Here is a 20,656-nt window from a genome sequence, read left to right on the forward strand (position 1 = left end):
GGACCCCCTCACAGACTGGACCCCCTCACAGACAGAACCCCCTCACAAACTGGACCCTCTCACAGACAGGACCCCTCACAGACAGGACCCCCTCAAAGACAGGACCCCTCACAGACTGGACCCCCTTACCTTCTGGCCCCCCTCACAGACTAAACCCTCATGTCCCAGCCAGGCTCCTTATTACTTCTCCTTGTATCAGCCCTTCAGCCTGGAACACAGCCCCTACCACACCTATGCCCAGAACATCCATCTGGCTTGTCCTAATCCCCCTCTACCCAGGGATATCTCCTCTACACAGTCTTCCCTGTGACCCAGAGTCCCTGCACAATCCCCAAGGGGTGCAGTGGTTGTGCGTCATGATGGCTCCTCCACAAAGAAAACCACTGGAGAGACCAGCTGTGCCCCCAACCCCTTCCCACCCACCCAATACTAAACAAAAGTCACCGGCCCCTAGGTTCTCAATTAGTGTCTGTTGTGAACAAAGATAAGATTTTGGAAATCTATATGCAAATATATTAAGGTGTCATAGGTAGAACCACTTTTGTCTTCATTATTACGCTTGGCTACTTAAACTTTCTACTGGGAGTAATAATCTGTGTTCTAATTACAAGTGTTTCTGGGAACACACTGTCTGAATTATGAATACAATATCCACATGAAGCTAACAGTGGCAACCTCCACAAACAGGGAATGTTTCAAATAGCCTTCTGCAGATGCCAATGGAGTAGATAAACCACATTTTTCTCTTGGAAGTGCATACATTTTCATGTCCTGAACCATGCAGGAATCTAAAATTCTTTAAAGAAAGTGCATTTCATTATTAGTGTTTCGAGCTCAGCAGGTTACTTCTACATATCTTAATACTATCATGAAATGAAAGAAATACTAGAAATATTTGTATCTTATGTGGAATATACATAATGCAACATATCATTATATTGGTAAAACTCATTAATTGACAAAATTATTTAAGAAAGAAACATGATCATTGCTGTGTATGTTGAGATTAGTTTAGTGATTTCCTGTGATATTATTTAGTAAACTTTTCCCCTCACAAAAATGACAAAATACAGGGCATTTTCTTGTTAGCTCTGCTTTTAAAATACTTATTGAATCATAAATAATTTTTTCCAAGTAAACCAAACTATTCACATTAGTATTACCTACAAGGTTTTTTCCTAGAAATTATCTGCAGTGTTGTATTATGCTGGTTAAGCTCATTCCCTGGGTCACTTGCCGGCTTGGGTAAATGATCCAACCACTCTGCTTAGGTTCTTCTTGTAAAATTGGGATAAAAGTGGCCCCTCGGGGGCCTGGGGGGCTCAGTTGGTTAAGTGTCTACCTTCAGCTCAGGTCATGAACCCAGGGTCCTGGGATGGAGCCCTGCATTGGGCTCCCTGCTCAGCGAGGAGTCTGCTTTTCCCCTCTCCCTCTGCCCCTCTCCCTGCTTGTGCTCTCTCTCTCTCACTCACTCTCTCTCTCTCAAATAAATAAATAAAGTATTTTTGTTTAAAAAGTGGCTCCTAAGTTTTTTGTAAGGGTTAAATGAGTGAATACATGTTAACCATTGTCCCTTTTATATGTAATTATATTAATTGAACAAATACGTATTAAATGCCTACCATACCGTGCAAGCAGTTCTAGCAGAGAACAAAGGTGAGAGACATTTTCCGAGGAAGACAAGTGCTATAGAGAAAAATCAAGTTGGGGGAGGGGACAGGGAATGAATGTGAGCGTGGCAGGAATTGGTGGGAGTGTCTATCCCATACAGGGGATCTGGGGAACATCTCAATGAGAAGGTGCTATCTGGCAAAATTTTGAATATTTCCTTCATTCCATGACAGCATTAAGTTCTCTAAGGGAAAGTGTTCCAAGCAGATAGAATACAAGGACAAAGGCCCACAGTGGTGCAGGCTTCGCATCTTTGGGGACCAGCAAGGAGGCCAGTGTGGCTGCAGGTGAATGAGATCATGAGAGAGAAGGGGAAGATGAGGTCAGAGAGGTGACCAGGGGGGCAGGACACACAGTGCCCTGGATGTCGCTCTAAGGACTTGGGTCTTTTACCCTGAGATGGGGAGCAAATGGGAGTTTTCAACAGAGACACAGCAAAATCTGGCTGATCTGCTAAGAAAGAAGAGTGCGGTGGGGAAGGTTGTGGGGAGAAAGCTAAGTTTTATAGATGATGGTGGCTTGAGTCGGGGTGGTAGCTATGGAGGTGATGGGACAGTGGTTAGATTGTCAACGGTCCCAAGCTGGGCCCACGGGATTTGCCAATGGATAGGACTGCGGGGCAGAAGAGCAAAAGATGAGTCAAGGATGACTGTGGCTTTTGGCCCGAGCAGCTTAGAAAAACAGAGTTGCCATTTGCTAAGATGAGCTAGACAGCAGGAGAAGCAGATTTTGTGTAAAATTCAGGAGTTTATTTTGGATCTGGTAAGTGAGTGATGCTTATTACACAGCCAAGTGGAACTCTTGAGCAGAAAGTTGGATATACATGCATGGTTTCAGGGGAGGAGTCCAGGCTGATGATAGAAATTTGGGAGTGACCCATATATATAAATTTAAGTCTTAATGAAAATATGATATAATTCAATAGGGAATATAATATTTTTTTAGAGAAAAAAGTCATTCTGATATATCCTTTGACTTGTACCAGCCCGAAGTATATTTTACAGCCTACCCTAGAATAGACATCAAAGAGGAGGAGTTGAGGTGTGTCCTTTATCATCTCCAAATATGTGGGCTGATATTCCACAACCAAAGTCAGATGAGGAATAAAGTCTAAACAAACGGACTTTTCATCTATAACTTATCTCAATGTTACACTGACCTTATACTATCTAAAGAAGAATGTTCCAAAAATTAGCATTCTGGAAAAAAAATACCATTCTCCAAAAACCCAAATAAAATTGTAAATATAGACCACTATAAACAATCAAATCTCTTCTGCTATAGCGGCAAAGGAACAAATATGCTACAGTACTCAGAAACGAAATAGCAGTTAGCTAAGTAATAAAATTAGGGTGCTGAGCATCCCCTGTTATATCTGAGCATCAGTGCCCAAGATGATGTTTCCTAGGAAACCAAAAACCTCCCCAGCACAAATGTTGTGAAATAAGTCCCCCCAATGTTGCATTCTAGACACTCCCCAAGTATTTAAAAACAAAATCAATCAAACCAAGTCAGTTCAAAAAAGAAAATATTTCAGAATAAATTTAACAAAGATATAGAAGGCTTACACACTGAAAACTATATAACATTAAGAGAAATGAAAGATCTAAATAAATGAGGGATTGACCATGTTTATGGGTTGAAACATTTGATTTTTTTAAGTTGTCACTTGGTTCCAAACTAATACACAGATTCAACGCAATCCCAAACAAATTCCCACAAGCCCTTCTGCAAAATAAATAAAAAGATAAACTGATTCTGACATTCATATGAAAATGCAAACAATCAAGAATACCCAAAGCAATTTTTAAAAAGATTTATTGATTTATTTGAGAGAGAGAAGCAGACTCCCCACTGAGCACAGAGCCCAACACGGGGCTTGATCCCATGACCCTGAGATCATGACCTGAGCCGAAATCAAGTCAGATGCTTAACTGACTGAGCCACCCAGGCACCCCTAGAATACCCAAAGCAATTTTAAGAAAATATTAACAAAGTTAGAGGACTATGATACCTGATTTCAAGACTTACTAGAAAGCTATAGTAAATGAGATGGTATGGTATTGACAAAAGACATATAGAATAATGGAATAGAATGAGTCCGGAAATTAAATCAGCCTTATATGGTCAATTGATTTTTGACACAGGTACCAAGGCAATGAATTGAGAAAAGAAAAGTCTTTTTAACGAATGGTGTTGAAAATCGGATATTCCAATGGAAAAATAAAAGAATATCATCTTTACTTCACACCATACATCAAAATCAACTTGAAGTTGGTCTTATAACAGACCTAAGTAGAAAAACTAAAACTATACAACTTCTAGAAGAAAAGAATGTTTGCAAACTTAGGGTAGGCAAAAACTCCTCATACAGGACACAAAAAGCACAAACCATAAGAGAAAATAAATTGATGAGTTGAACTTTATCACAATTAAAACATTTCCTATTCAAAAGGTGCCATGAAGAATTAGGTGTTGGTTTCTTGGATATGATACCAAAAGCATAAGTGACAAAAGAAAAAAATAAGCTGAACTATGTCAATATTAAAAACTTTGGTGTTATAAGCGATACCACTGACAAAGTAAAAGGACAACCCATAGGACAGGAGAAAATATTCTAATGTATGTCTAAGAAGGGACTTACAGTAGAATATATAAAGAAGTCTTACAGCTCAAAACAAAAGGCAAACAACCCAATTTAAAAATGCATAAGGTATTTGAATAGATATTTCTTTAAACAGATACACAAGTGTCCTATAAGCACATGAAAAGATGATCAACATCATTAGTCATCAGGGAAATGTGAATCAAAACTGCAATGAGATATCACTTCACACCCACAAGGATGGCTATCAACAGAAAGACAAAAAATAAACAAGTCTTGGAGAGGGTGTGGAGACACCAGAATCCTGACACACTACTTGGTGGGATCGTAAAATGGTGCCGTCTCTTTGGAACACAGTTCAGAAGTTCCTCAAAATGTTGAACATAGAGTTACCATTTGACCCAGCCATTCCACTCCTAGGTATACACCCAAGGGAAATGAAAACATTCAGTCACACAAAAATTTGTACATGGAAATGTCTAGCGTCATTATCATTAATAGCTGAGAAGTATAAACAACCTAAATGTCCATCAACCAATGAATGGATAGATAAAATATGATATGTCCATACAGTGGGATATTATTTGGCCATAAAAGGGAATGAAGTATCAACACATGCTACAACATGGATAAATCCTGAAAACACGGAGCCACATGAGAGAAGACAGTCACCAAAGACCACACATCATCTGATCTAGAATAGGCAAACCCATGGGAACAGAAAGTAAGAGGCTGGGGAGAGAACTGAGAGTCACTGCTAATGGGTATGGATCTTTTTTAGTTGTTCTCCTTTAGAGCATAAAGTGTTCTAAAATTAGATTGTATGATGGCTGTTCAACCTTGTGACTAAAACAAAAACCTCTGAATTGTATACTTTAAATGCATGAATTGTATGGCATGTGGACTATGTCTCAAGAAAGCTAGTTTTTTAAAAAGCCTCCATTAAGAAAACAAAAAAAGCAAGCTACAAAATGGGAGAAAAATTCATACTACATATATCTGACAAAACATAGAATAGATAAAGAACACTTACAACCCAATAATATGATGATAAACAATCCAATAAAAAGTGAGCAAAAGATCTGAAGAGACACTTTACCAGAGAAGATATGCAAATGGCCCATGAGGATATAAGAAGGTGATCACCATCATTTATCAGCAGGGAAATGCAAATTAAAACTACTGTGAGATATGACTATACACCCATTAAATACATTTTTTTAAAGATTTTATTTATTTATTTATTTGACAGAGAGAGAGTGAGAGAGGGAACACAAGCAGGAGGAGTGGGAGAGGGAGAAGCAGTCTTCCAGCTGAGCAGGGAGCCCGATGCAGGGCTGGATCCTAGGAACCTGGGACCACACCCAAGCCGGAGGCAGACGCCTAACGACTAAACCACCCAGGTGCCCACGACTATACACCCATTAAAATGGCTAAAATTGAAAACACAAAGTATGAAGTGTTGATAGGAATGTACAGTAACAAGAACTTACATGCACTGTTGACAAAAATGTAAAATGGTAAAACCACTTTGGAAAACTGACAGTTTCTTAAAAAGTTCAACCTAACCCCTACTCTATGGCCCACTCATTCTGCTCCTAGGTCTTCACCCAAACATAGACCCACACCAAGGCTGTCCATGAATGTTCATAGCAGCTTTGTTCATAATAGCCCCCAAACCGAAAATAATCCAAATGTCCAGCAACAGCAAATGGATAAAATGTGGACTAGTTGTAAGGATGGAATACTACTCAGCAATGAAAAAACAAACTACAGACCATGCTACCACACGAATGAATGTCAATAAGTATGAGGAGTGAAATAAGCCAGACACAAAATGTACTGCTATATAATTTCATTCACATAACATTTTAGAAAATGCAAAATCATCTCTAATGAGTATAAATGGTAGCTTCCAGTGTCAGGGGTAAGGAAGGGAGCATGTCAAAGGACCAAAGGGATCTCTGGGGTGATGGAAATTTTCTGGTTTTGATTATGGCTGTGGTTTGGCCCGTATGATTCGCTCTCACATTCATCACTGAATTGTTCACTTTAAATGGGTGCATTTAATTGGATGTAAATTATACCTCAACAACGTTGATTTAAAAAAAAAGGAATGAACTAGTAGGTATTATGTTAAGCGAAATAAGTCAATCAGAGAAAGACAATTATCATATGATCTCAATGACATGAGGAATTTAAGAAACAAGGCAGAGGATCATAGGGGAAGGGAGGGGAAAAATGAAACAAGACAAAACCAGAGAGGAAGACAAACCATGAGAGACTCTTAATCTCAGGAAACAAACTGAGGGTTGCTGGAGGGGAGGGGGGTGGGAGGGATGGGGGGGCTGGGTGATAGACATTGCAGAAGCTATGTGCTATGGTGAGCGCTGTGAATTGTGTAAGACTGACGAATCACAGACCTGTACCCCTGAAACAAATAATACATTATATGTTAATAAAAAAATAAAAAACTAATAAAAAATTTAAAAAGGAATGAGAACCAATGGAAAAAAGAATTTATACACAAGTTAACAGCTGACAATTAGCAAATCCAATATTTGTGTAAATAGCACCTCTAAACTTCTCAACAGTGCGCATAGATCGTGTTCTCCTTAAACACTTTCAACATTCCTTGCCTCTAGATCTGGATTCTGTCACCAACTTGCCTCACAAACCTCATACGGTACCCCCAAGAGTTAATTCTAGCCCAACTCCTCTGGGTTATTACAAATTTTGAGCGAACATGATCCATATTGAGGAGGTTTTAGGATAACTGCGAAAGAGAGGATAAATCCCTGATAGAAAAGCTCAGTGAAGGGGTGGGGACAGCTGTGCCCCAAGAAGACTTCCAAATTTTGTCCTCAGGTTTGTTCCATTCCAGACACTCTTATGCCCTCATGCTGACCTATCTTTACATAAACTGCTGCTGGTAAGGATGCAATCAAGTTGCTTAGAAAGTTAGAATTTAAATCTACTTGAACTTCATCTCATAAAACGAAAGACCATCTGCAGAGATACTAATGAAACAAGACAGATGTCCATAAAGAAACAGTCTGTATTGAGGACCTGCTATTTATGGCACTCTTTATTTTTAATACATTTTTATTTTTTATACATTTTTCTCATTCAGTACTCCCTATAACCTTCTAATGTAAATATGATGATGAGGATGATGTCAATATTATTATTTCTTTCCATTAAGGAAACTGATATTCAGAGAGGCCCAGTTATTTGTCCAAATTCACCCAGCTAGTAAGAGGCAGAGCTGAGATTTACATAAGGGGGATGCTTTCAACTGATTTATTTAGTGACAGATCTATAAACAGAGAAGTTAAACAAATGAATACATATAGCACTGGATTCTAGTACTAATGATTTTTCTTTCTTTTTTTTTTTTTGCATCACCCATAAAAGACACACATTTAAATATACTACTGACATTTTGTGGGGTTTTTTCTTGTCATTAAAATGTTATATTCTTCCTACTGGGAAGTCAATATTTGGTAAGAAAGTGGTTCACCTGCTTCTTTAAGAGGAACCTCTATTGTTAAAAAGAAAACCAAAAGGACACCACTTAGGTTAAGGCCCCAAGTCGATAAACCAAGACTTAATACATAACCTAACGGCAGTTTCAATCCCCCAGGAATGTAATTTTGAAATAGTCAATATAGAATTTCCTGGTCAATACTAGGAAATTTACTGATAGACCCCCTCTATTCCCTTTAGGAGGGCAACCTTGCCTAAACAATGCATTCCTTGCTAATAAATTCCTTTTTCCCCCCTTTGTAAGTGCTCTCTCTTTGCCTTTAAAAACCTTTCTTCTGTTTAGCTCATTGGAGCTCTCTACTTGTTAGATGGGATGCTTGCCCAACTCATGAATCATTTAATAAAGCCAACTAGATCTTCATATTTACTAGGTTGAATTTTGTTTTTTAACACTAGATAAAATAAAGTCACAAGAGCCTGCTAGGGAGTATCCCAAATTTGGGGAGAGCTATTGCTCTCAAGGAAGAACCAGGATGTGGCAAATTATAAAACAAACTGTATTGCAAGGAACTAGGAAAGACGGCATTTAGGTAATCAGAAATTAATGAGGAACCAGCAGTCAAAACTGCTTAAACCACCAGTCTCATGGCTGACACTAACACCCAAAGCTATAAAACTGGTCACTGATGTGGGAAACACAGGTAAAAGAAAAAAAATTATATTTCCTTACTACTTACAGCCCACTGACAAGTCCTTAGAATAGGCAGTGACATTCCTCTAGGAACTCCGCTGCCTGGATGTTAATACTTTGCTTAGGGCAAGAGGCAATCTTAGCCCAACACCCCCAGATCCTGGAAGTCTACTTTAACATATAAAAATTCCTTTGGAAACTTCCTTTGTCTCTACCCTCCCAAGATACAGGTTGGCAATCATTCTCCAAGCATATGGCCCACTGATAGACATCTGAAGAGTCTCATGACTGAGTTTTTACTGAACAGTCATAAATGACCTTTTCCTAACAATAGCCAGCCCCCTCAGGATCCTGGAAACCTTGTTTCCAAAATACCTTGGAGGCTTGTGCTGTCCCTAACCCCTTCCCAACTTCAAAGTATATAATGAGTCAACCGTTACAACCCCAGGGTAGTTCTTTCTGCCCAGGGGTCCTATCCGGTGCTTTAATAAAACCACCTTTCTGCACGGAAGACATCTCAAGAATTCCTTCTTGGCCTTCGGCTCTGAACCCCAACATTTTCCTACATCAGTCACCACCGAGGACAGTCACTTGACAGAGAAAAATAGTCCACATGCTTCCAGTCTGGATACTTTTTAAAATGTTCGTACAAAAATGTCCTACAATGTCCTATAAAAACTCTCATGAAAGAAAGGAAAGAAAGAAAGAAAGAAAAAGAAAGAAAGAAAGAAAGAAAGAAAGAAAGAAAGAAAGAAAGAAAGAACGAACCTACTAGTTGGGAGGGGAGGCTAATTTCATTTAACGGTTTACGTGTTATGTTTACATGTGTCTTACATGTTCGGGTCAAGGTCAACCTGAATATTCAGCTTTCTTATTTCCTCCCTCTTCTGGTAACTTCCAGCATTTACTGGAATGCAGAAATCATCTGCAGGGGGTGACAATGTCACGGTCTGACCCCAACTAGACTTGTCTCACGCCTGGCACAAGATCCAGTTCAGTCCCATGTGCGTTTCTGTGCCAGCAGAGTAGATGGAAGGACAGAGCCCACGGCTACCATCTGCTGCCCTCCCCCAGGATCCCTCGAAATGAAGACAAGGTGGGAGTTTCTCCTAGAGACGGGAGCAGAGTGTCCCTCGCAGTGGGCCCACAGAAGTGTTTTCAGGAAGCAACATGTGGACCTCGCACATGAAAAAGCAAAAGAGACCCCCCGAATGTAGGCGCCCTGCGACGGCCGCAGCAGGCTCCTCGATGAGGGCGAGAGATCATCAGTCTGGTGCAGTTCCTGCAGGGCAGACCCAGCCAGGCCCTCAGACTCTGTATCCGGCCCGCCGTCTAGAAGGGCACCCCAGCTCCCCGGGTCCCCGCTCCTGCTCCCACGGCTCACCTGGCCCGCTACCTCAGTTTCTTTTACCGGCCGGTGGTCCCCACCGCCCCCCGACCCCCTTCCGCACCCCTCAGGCAAAGCGGGTACTTACAGCTGCATGACCAAGTACAAGTGGTTTGGGCTTTCGTAAATGTCCTCCAGGGCGACAATGTTTTCATGCTTGATCCTGAAAGAGAAAAAAGCACACACAAACAGAAGAGTGAGTATAGTGAGGCACGGAAACTTTTAAAAACAGACATCATTAGCTTCACTGTCACGTCCATGACTCCAGTCCAGGCAGAGGGAAACCAGACTGACCCCTCATTGGGGTTCTAGTCACCACCACTACCAAAGGTCAACCCAGGACCCCATGCCAACTAGACTGCTGCAGTCAAAATGTGGTTCCCAGACACAGCACGGGCAGGCATCTCCTGATGGGGTGGCTGGGTGATGGACACTGGGGAGGGTATGTGTTATGGTGAGCGCTGTGAATTGTGTAAGACTGATGAATCACAGACCTGTACCCCTGAAACAAATAATACATTATATGTTTTTTAAAAAAGATAGTAGGAAGGGAAAAATGAAGGGGGGATATTGGAGGGGGAGACGAACCATGAGAGACAATGGACTCTGGCAAACAAACAGAGGGTTCTAGAGGGGAGGGGGTGGGGGGATGGGTTAGCCTGGTGATGAGTATTAAAGAGGGCACGTATTGAATGGAGCACTGGGTGTTATACGCAAACAATGAATCAAGGAACACTACATCAAAAACTAATGATGTAATGTATGGTGATTATTATAATAAAATAAAATTTAAAAAAAGAAATGCAAATTCTCAGGCTCCACCCTGGTCAAACAGATCCTGACTCCCTGAGGGCAGAGCCCAGGAACTGGTTCAGTATGACCCTTAGATGATCTGTAGGCACAAAGCAGAAATTCGGTAGTCAACCCTGTGCTTTTCAAGCTTCAGTGTGCACGCGAGCCAACACGGATTCTGGCTGCCCTGCCCATTTTGGTCCTGTGGGGCTGGGGCAGGCCGGAGCGTCTGCATTTCTAACAAGTTCCCAGGAGATGCTGAGGCTTCTGGTCTGAGTCGAGTAGCAAAGTCCTGACTCCAGAAGCGAGAGAGAGGGAAATAGCCTAATGCCAGCCCCTGGAACTACCCATTAAGAGTAGCTTTTGCTCAGAAGATAAGGCTTGCTATTTATTTTAAAGCATTTGAGAGAAGAATCATTTCACTACGTAGGAGCTAATGAACTCTTACCACAAGCCTTTCACTGAAATGACTGCTGAACCGTACAAAAGCAAGCATTTCATATGCAGATTCCCCCAACCCCAAAAGCAGGGACTACTTACTTATTTTGTTTCCCCTCATACCTAGCATCCATCTGCTTAATAAATAAGGGCTAAATGAATGAATGATATTTAAAGGCTGTCCCTACTCAACAGCAAGAATCATTATTTACTTAGGGAAAAATGGAGGCAATTTTCCTAAGTGTGAGCTGTCTTTCCCTCAAATAGAAGTTTATAAGGTGGAACAAACCAGAATATTATCTTCCCTCCGAGCAGATGAGAGAAGAGAACAAAACACCTAACAGAGGGCAGCAATGTTTTCCTCTGATTTCTACAGCTCTGATTAGTCAACACGGGTGTTTGTAGGAGCGGAGATGACAGATTACATGAAATTGACATTTCATCTGGCTCCCGTGCGCAGAGCTACAGCCTAATATTTCCTTGTTACCACTGGTTACTTTGCTACCTGAGCAAAATAATACCCAAATTATATAAATAATTTATATAATAATATTATATAGATAATATAATAATAGTATATCATAGGAACCAAGTAAACTATGCTACCAAGGAAACCATGACAAATTAAGTTAGGACTGCTGAGATCCTAGACGTTTATGGAATGATCATTATTGGATATCCTGAAAGAATTATGACCACAAAAAGTATACAGCATATGGATGGTCCCAGTTTTTTAATTTTTTTTTAAAGATTTTATTTATTTATTTGACAGAGAGAGACACAGCGAGAGAGGGAACACAAGCAGGGGGAGTGGGAGAGGGAGAAGCAGCTTCCTGCGTAGCAGGGAGCCTGATGCGGGGCTCGATCCCAGGACCCTGGGATCATGACCTGAGCTGAAGGCAGACGCTTAACGACTGAGCCACCCAGGTGCTCCCCAGTTTTTTAATTTTTAAAAATTTCCAATTAGAGTCATTTCCAGGGGCACAAACATTTTCTTTTAGTGACGTTAATTTGGGGGTTCACGAAAAGCTTAGACTTACGGAGGGATATGAAATAGGGGGGTTTACATGAAGGGTTGCCAGATAAAATGCTGGGCACCCGGTTATGTTTAATTCTAGATAAACAACAAATACTTTTTTCAGTGTAAGTACACCCCAAATATTGCACTGTTATTTATCTGACATTCAAAAGTGACTAGGCAGCCTGCATTTTTATGTGCTAAATCTGGCCACCCTGGTTACATAAGTCACAGTCAATGAGCCTCTAAACTGAGCTTAGAGATTTGTACCTGCCGTCCCACCTCCCCTCAGATGTTGAGCCAAGAAGGCTGTTTGAGCCCTGGAATATAGCCATTAACACAGATTCAACTATATACAAAGAATCAACTCTGCAAAGCCCTTGCCCAGCCAAAATAGGAGACTCTAATAAATTAAGAACATAATCCCTTCTTTGGATGCAAGGGATAGAGAAATTAAAGTCTACTTAACCTGCCATTCTTACATGAGTCCTTGCAGTGGCTGGAATGATATCGCTCCTGACTCTCCCCCTCAACTAATAATTCAAGCAGTCAAGCAATTGTCATGTACTGAGTTTCTACTCTGCTTCTGGAAGAATACGAGAAAAATATAAAATAAGATTTTCCTCTCAAAAGACTTATCACCTCGGGCGCCTGGGTGGCTCAGTCGTTAAGCGTCGGCCTTCAGCTCAGGTCATGATCCCAGGGTCCTGGGATCAAGTCCCACATCGGGCTCCCTGCTCAGCGGGAAGCCTGCTTCTCCCTCTCACACTCCCCCTGCTTGTGTTCCTGCTCTCGCTATCTCTCTCTCTGTCAAATAAATAAATAAAATCTTTAAAAAAAAAAAAAAGACTTATCACCCAGATAGAGAGACCCACGAAGCGGTTAGGAAAAAATTAAATGCTAACCTCTGTAGCATTGCCGTGAAGTTTAGAAAAAAGCAAGACCCCGGATGAGCCAGAAGTACAGTGAAGGCCTCAAAACATGATGGGCATCGTGCTGGATGGGTGACGTTTGAATAAGCATACTGCAGAAATTTCAAGGAAATCCTCACATGGCCTCTGAAATGTCTCTTAAGAAAAGTGGTTTAACTAACTTGTGGATGTTAGAACATGACAGAAGAAAACATTCTGGCCCCCAACAGCAGTTCTTAGGTACATTATTCCACCCTCAGACTCTTAAGATATACAAAAACCAAGCTTCAAGCTTTAGCATTGGGTACCTAGGTTGCCTTTACAAACATCAGAGGAACATCCCCCCACAGGCGCCCACCATAGATCAGGCACTGCGCCAGGAGTCCCAAGAGCACCAGGTTAGTTAGCCCTCGTGGAGCTCACACAGGTGGGCTTCCAGCTATAGTAAGGACACCTCCCAGCCAGCCTTTCTTATATGTACCAGGAATCAGCCTCCTTGCAATGAGTGGTGACACCTGGGAGCGACAGAGAACAAGATGACACCCTCTTCTCGTACTCCTGCAAATATTGGAGGGATATAATGTCTGCTTAGTGTTCTCTCCTTCTGGCCGATCCGTCCTCCTCCACCATGTTTGATATTACTCTCATCCTATTGCCCCTCTCATTGGTCCAAAACTGAGAGCATTGATCCCAGTATAAATTATAGCACCAAGAATAGGGTATTAAATAAGACAGGTGAACTACCAACCATCATGAGTAGATGTTATACTTTAGCAAATAAAGCCTAATATTGGGTTCATTTTTTTTTTTTAAAGCAGTTGCTCAACTGTTGGCACCTAAAGAGTATAAGCTCCACGGAGGTGGGGATTTTTAACTATTTTGTTCACTACCGTCTCCCTAATGCCAAGGAAAGTGCACAGCAGGTAGTACTTTTGATACATATTTGTTGAATGAATGAATGAACGAATGAATGAATATTAAGTGCTGGGTCAATTAAATAACCAGATCAGTTTTACCTGAACTTCTACTAAACAAGATCTCCTTTCTTTTTCTGTCTTGAGCTTTTGAGCTTCAAGTCTTCCCTTTAGCTTAATTAAATTCAATCTTTTGGGGTTCCATGCGGTGCTTCAGATGATCAAGACTATTCTGAATTTTTATTCTCCCATCTATTATATTTACTGTCCCTCTCAACTTTGGGCCATCTACATATTTTGTTGGTACACATCCATCCCATATGTCTTTTTTTTTTTTTTTTGAGAGCGAGCAAGAGAGTGCGCATGTGCGAGCAGGGAGGGGCAGAGGGAGAGGGAAAGAGAGAATCTTAAGCAGACTCCACGTCCAGCACAGAGCTCGATACAGGGCTTGACCTCACAACCCTGAGATCATGACTTGAGGTGAAATCAAGAGTCGGAGACTTAACCGACTGAGCCACCCAGGTGCCTCTCAACCCATATGTCTTGATCCAAATCCCTCAAGTCTTAAATGGGAACATTACCCGTCAGAGCTGGCCTCTGGTATTACACCAGAGACCCCCATCAAGATAACCATGACACGAATCAACTGACTTTCACTGCTATCAAGCTGTACACCCAGCAGGACTATCATCTAGCCCATATTTTACCATCTTATCCATAAGGAGACAATTAGATTCCTTGCTGAAATGGCATTCCTCAGTCTTACACACCATATTATACTATATAAAAAGGAAATGGAACGTTTGGGAAGATTTGTTCTTAGTAAACCCATGGTGGCTCCTAGCAACCACTACTGTCTTTACTAAATGATCACAAACCATCTGCTTAATTTACTGTTCCAGAATTGTGCTGTGCATTGAAGTCAAACTTTCTGATCTATCCATCTCATACCCTACCTGTTTTATGTTTGGAAAATTTGTCAACATCTCTTATATTCTTTTCTCAAACATTTCACCTCTGACTCTTTTGTGATAAATGCAATTTCCTCAGTCTCCTGGGATGTAAGACATCTAAATCTAGGGATGAACTAATCTCACTTTCTTTAGGCCCTACTTACGTAGCTGTTTTATATGTGCCATTTACTGAGTGTTAACTACAGGCATACCTCAGAGATATTGCTGGTTCGGTTCCAGACCACCACAATAAAGTGAATATCACAACAAAGAGAGTCAAATGAATTTTTTTGGTTTCCCAGTACATATAAAAGTTAAGTTTACACCATACTGCAGTCCAGTAAGTGTGCCATAACATTATGTCTAAAAAACCAATGTACATACAAAAAATACTTTATTGCTGGGGTGCCTGGCTGGCTCAGTCAGGAGAGCATGCAACTCTTGATCTTGGGGTCATGAGACCAAGTCCCATGTTGGGCCTGGAGTTTACTTAAAAGAATACATGATTGCCAAAAAAAAAAAAAAAAAAAAAAAATGCTAACCATCGTCTGAGCTTTCAGGAAGTCATAAACTTTTTGCTGGTCAAGGGTCTCACCTTGATGTTAATGGTTGCTGACTGATCAGGGTGGTGGTTGCTGAAGGCTGGGTTAGCTGTGGTAATTTCTTAAAATAAAACAACTTTGAAGTTTGCTGTGATTGACTCTTCCTTTCCTGAATGATTTCTCTGTAGCATGTGATGCTGTTTGACAGCATTTTACCCACGGAAGAACTTCTTTCAAAAGTGGAGTCAGTCCTCTCAAACCCTATTGTTGCTTTACCAACTAGGTTCATATAATATTCTAAATCCTTTATTGTCATTTCAACAGTCTTCACAGCATGTTCACTAGGACTAGATTCCATCTCAAGGAATGGTTTTCTTTGCTCTTCCATAAGAAGCAATTCCTCATCCATGAAAATTTTATCATAAGATTGATGTGATTCAGTCACATCTTCAGGCTTCACTTCAAATTCTGGTGCTCTTCCTACTTCCACCATATCTGCAGTGACTTCCTCCACTGATGTCTTGAGCCCCTCAAAATTATTCAAGACAGAGTTAAAATCACTTCTTCCAAACTCCTGTTCATGTTGATACTTTGACCTCTTCCCAGAATCAGAAATGTTCTTCATGGCATTTAGAACAGTGAATCCTTTCCAGAAGGTTTTCCATTTACTTTGCCCAAATCCATCAGTGGAATCACTATTAATGGCAGCTATAGACTTACAAAATGTTTTTCTTAATAATAAGACTTGAAAGTCAAAATGACTCCTTGATCCCTGGGCTGCTGAATGGATGTTATATTAACAGGCATGAAAACACCATTCATCTCATTGAACATCTCCATCAGAGCTCTTGGGTGACCAGGTACATTGTCAATGAGCAGTCATATCTTGGAAGGAATCCTTTGGGCAGGTCACAAGAGCAGGATTAAAATATTCAATACACCATGTTGTAAACAAATGTGCTGTCATCCAGGCTTTGTAAGATTAGATTTAGGATACTTCTAAGTATCCTAAACACAGAGTAGATTTAGGATACTTCTTAAAGGCCCTAGATTTTTGGAATGATAAGGGAACACTGGCTTCATGCTAAAGTCATGAGCTGCATTGGCCCCTAACAAGAGAGTCAGTCTGTCCTTTGAAGCTTTGAAGCCAGGCACTGATTTGTCCTCTCTAGCTATGACAGTCCTAGATGGCATCTTCTTCCAATAGAAGGCTGTTTCATCTACACTGAAAATCTGTTCGTTAGTGTAGCCACCTTCATTAATTATCTCAGTGGGATCTCCTGGAGAACTTGCTGCAGCTTCTACATCTGCACTTGGTGCTTCGCCTTGTGCTTTGATGTTGTGAAGACAGCTTCTTTCCTTAAGTGTCATGACATGATCTCTACTACCTTCAAACTTTTCTTCTGCAGGTTCATCACCTCTCTCAGCCCTCACAGAATTGAAGAGAGTCAGGACCTTGCTCTGGATGAGGCTTTGGCTTAAGGGAATGTTGTGGCCAGCTTATTCTTCTATCTAAACCATTAAAACTCTCTCCACATCAACAATAAGCCTCTTTTGCTTTCTTAGCATTTGTGTGCTCACTGGAGTAACACCTTTAATTTCCTTCGAGAACTTTTACTTCGCCTTTGCAACTTGCCTAACTGTTTGGGCCAAGAGACCTAGGTTTCAGACTATCTCGGCTTCTGGCATGCCTTCCTGACTGAGTTTAATCATTTCTAGCTTTTGATTTACAGTGAGAGATGTGTGATTCTTCCTTTCACTTGAACACTTAGGGGCCATTCTATGATTATTAATTGACCTAACTTCAATACTGTTGTGTCTCATGGGATAGGAAGGCCTGAGGAGAAGGAGAGAGGTGGGGGAAGGGCAAGTCAAGAACAGGGCTGTCAGAACACACACAAGAGTTATGGGTGAGGTTTGCCATCTTATAAGGCATGATTTGTGGTGCCCCAAAACAATTACAATAGTAACATCAAAGATCACTGATAGCAGATCACTGTAACAAATATGATAATAATGAAAGAGATTGAAATATTGCAGGAATTACCAAAATGTGACACAGAGACACGAAGTGAGCAAATGCTGTTGGAAGAAATGGTACTGTTAGAATTTCTCCACACACGGTTGCCACAAGCCTTTAATTTTGTTCATGAAAAACAAACAAACAAAAAACAAAATAAATGTAAAGTACAATAAAATGAGGTATGCCCTGGGGCACCTGGGTGGTTTAGTCCATTGAGCATCTCACTCTTGATCCCAGAGTCGTGAGTTCAAGCCCTGTGTTGGGCTCCATGAAAAATGAGATATGCCTGTATGTATCAAGACCATACTAAGTATTTTTCATTATGTTGTTTAATACACCAATCCTATGAAGCAGCTATCTGTGAGATAATAGAAAATATATATTGGTCTCTGCCCCTGGTTGCTGGCACAGAGCTCCTGAAATCCTTGTAATTTCCTAAGTGATAAGAACACTAGGAGTATCTCTTGTTCTAATATTTGGTCTTTGACCCCATCCCTGACACAGGGCTTCTAAAACTTTCAAATTTCTGGGTGATAGGAGTATCTTTTGTTCTAATGAAACTATCTGAGTGGGTTCCTGGATGGCTCCTTGGTGAGGGCTGGAAAAACCAACTCATGATTGGAATCTTCACCCTGTCCCTTACTTCTCTGGAGAGGGGAGAAGGGCTGAAAACAGAGTTAATGATCCATCATAACTCCATGATGAAACTTCCATGATATCTCAAAAGTACAGGGCTCAGAGAGCCTCCAGGTGGGCAAACACATCCATATAGGGAGGGTGACACACCCTAAATTCATGGAGACAGAAGGTTCTATGCTTGGGACACTCCAAGACCTCACCCTATGTATCTCTTCATCTGGCTGTTCATCTGTATCCTTTACCATATCCTTTAATAAACTGGTAAACACAGTGTTACCCTGAGTTCTGTGAGCCACTCTAGCAAATTAATTGAACCAAGGGAGGGGTCATTGGAACCTCCACTCTCAGGCCTGTTGCTCAGAAACACAAATGACAACCTGGGCTTGCAACTGGCAACTGTTTGTGTGTTGGGGGCAGTCCTGCAGGACCAAGCCCTTAACTTGTGGGATCTGACTCTACCTCTGGGAAGACAGAGTTAGAACTGAGTTAAATTGTAGGACACCCAGATGGTCTCCAAGAATTACTTGATGGAGGGGAAACCCACACACATTCAGTGGCCAGAAGTGAACTTCTACAGTGTTCTGTGTAAGTAAAAAAGGAAAATGCATAGGAAAGAAACACAAAATAGGAAAGAACTGGGGTTTTCCCTACACAGGAGAAAGTAAAATGGAAAAACTTAGTTCAGTCTATCATTCCCCACATTTGTAAAAGGGGAAAACTAAGACTCCAAGACATGAAGTACATATTCCAAGGTCACACAACTGGGAATTGGAATTGCTGAGAGTCTAACTCCCAAGTCCATGTTAAAGCACTTATACTATAATTTTCTGTTAACTAAGTTATAATGAGAATATGGAGGAGCACATGTAAGTTCAATTATTTGTATGAAATCATGACACCTAAAGTCAGGGTGTTAAATTTCATAACTAACGATATAATATCCATGTCTGGAAGTGTGGGGATTTGAACTATCCTGAAATCTAGTGGAAGTTCTCAAGACCCTTGGTTGTAAATATCGTGACAGATAAAATCCCAGTGGGTCAAAATGAACGAGAGAAAGAGATATTCAGAAGCAGAAAGAATAGTTATGAGTCCAGAAATTATAGTTAGAAAGGGCCTAGGGCGCCTGGGTGGCTCAGTCGTTGAGTGACTGACTCTTGGTTTTGGTTCAGGTCATGATCTCATGGGTTGTGGGATGGAGCCCCTGTCGGGCTCTGCACTTGGTGGGGAATCTGCTTAAAGATTCTCTCCTTCTGCCCCTCCCCCGGCTCACGTGCTCCTGTTTTTTCTCTTTCTTTCTCTCAAATAAATAAATATTTTTTTTAAAAAGGGGGGCCTTTCATCAGCCCAGATCTACCAGTGTCATCAAAAAGAAGAATAAAATGGACAGAGAGAAGAGGCAAGGATGTCAGCTACAAGCAAATGGAAAAACCAAGGTGCCATTAACCTTGCATAGCTTATACAGCTAAATTCCGTAGTTCAGCATTCAGTCTTTCTAAAATACGGCCAAGAGGACCTTCATACATAAGGAATGTTCGTCCCCAAACAACAAACCTTTCTAAAATGCTCATATTTCAAAGGAACAATATCACTAAAAACAACTTTAGGTGATGAAAATAACCTCACTTAATTTTTAATCACTTAGCATCTACCAGGACCAAAGTAAACATTAGCTGATACATCTATGTACAGAAGGTAGATGGTTTACATGACAATCTATGCTGAAGTCTCCATAATCCCCAATAAAAGACAGATGAGCTGGATAGAGGGAAGTGGGCCCAGGCTGGGAGGGCGGGGGGAGGGGGCGGGGAGAGAGAGAGAGAAGCTGAATGGGAACACAGCATATATGGGCACTGATGCAGACACAGCGTGCATGGTAACTGACAGCCAAGCAAGAAATCCCCAGAAAGAGCCAGGAAAACATTTTAAAGTTAATTCATGCAACAAATCATACCAAATGCACAAGTAGGCCCCGTTCCAAAACCCCCAACCTGGAGGGAACATCAGGACCCAGAGAACAGGCACTCTATTGAATACACATGCCTCTTTGAAACAGCCAGGCCACTTCTCCCTCCAGTTAATTCTCCACAGTTCAAGGATCCCCGAATTTTGAACTCCTTGTAAAACGAGGAATGTTAGAAAGGAGAAAGGAAAGGAAGAGAGTTCAGCATATTTCACTGTCATGGCTCATTGATCTGGAGGAGGGGAGATTGTGGCAGCAATTATGAGTATTGTGAAAACTAACAGAAGAAGGAGAAGGCAACAAAACACCTTTCTTTTGAGTGGTCATTGGAAATGGTCACTTATCTACTTAGATTAAAGGGGCCACTAGAGGATAAGAGATGGACAGGAGACAAGGTGATTATTAATGACGATAGAGGGGAGGATGGGAGGACCAGATCTCCGCGCAGAGGCTCAAAACGGAAGTTACGTCAATGAGCTGTGACTGACTTCCGGCCCTCCTCTCTCACCACTTCCGCGTTAATTGTCCAGTCAGGAGAAGGCGCTTCTCGGGTGAAAGGCAAGCCCCTTTTTCAAAGATCGTAAAGGACTAGGTCTTTCCCTAACCACCACGATGTTTTT

The 20,656-nt window shown here is 41.2% G+C and overlaps 1 protein-coding gene across 2 annotated transcripts in view; it reads right to left on the bottom strand.

The window, feature by feature from the left end:
* The window catches only part of CAMK1D (calcium/calmodulin dependent protein kinase ID), a 421,612-nt gene that overhangs the window by 153,445 nt on the left and 247,511 nt on the right, over nucleotides 1–20,656 (bottom strand). For both annotated transcript variants that reach the window (XM_021696802.2, XM_021696803.2), the window contains exon 3: nucleotides 9,932–10,006. In XM_021696802.2, the coding sequence (XP_021552477.1) occupies nucleotides 9,932–10,006 (75 nt within the window). The remainder of the gene's footprint in view (nucleotides 1–9,931; nucleotides 10,007–20,656) is intronic.

Source organism: Neomonachus schauinslandi, chromosome 5 (assembly GCF_002201575.2).
Source record: "Neomonachus schauinslandi chromosome 5, ASM220157v2, whole genome shotgun sequence".
Lineage (NCBI taxonomy): Eukaryota > Metazoa > Chordata > Mammalia > Carnivora > Phocidae > Neomonachus > Neomonachus schauinslandi.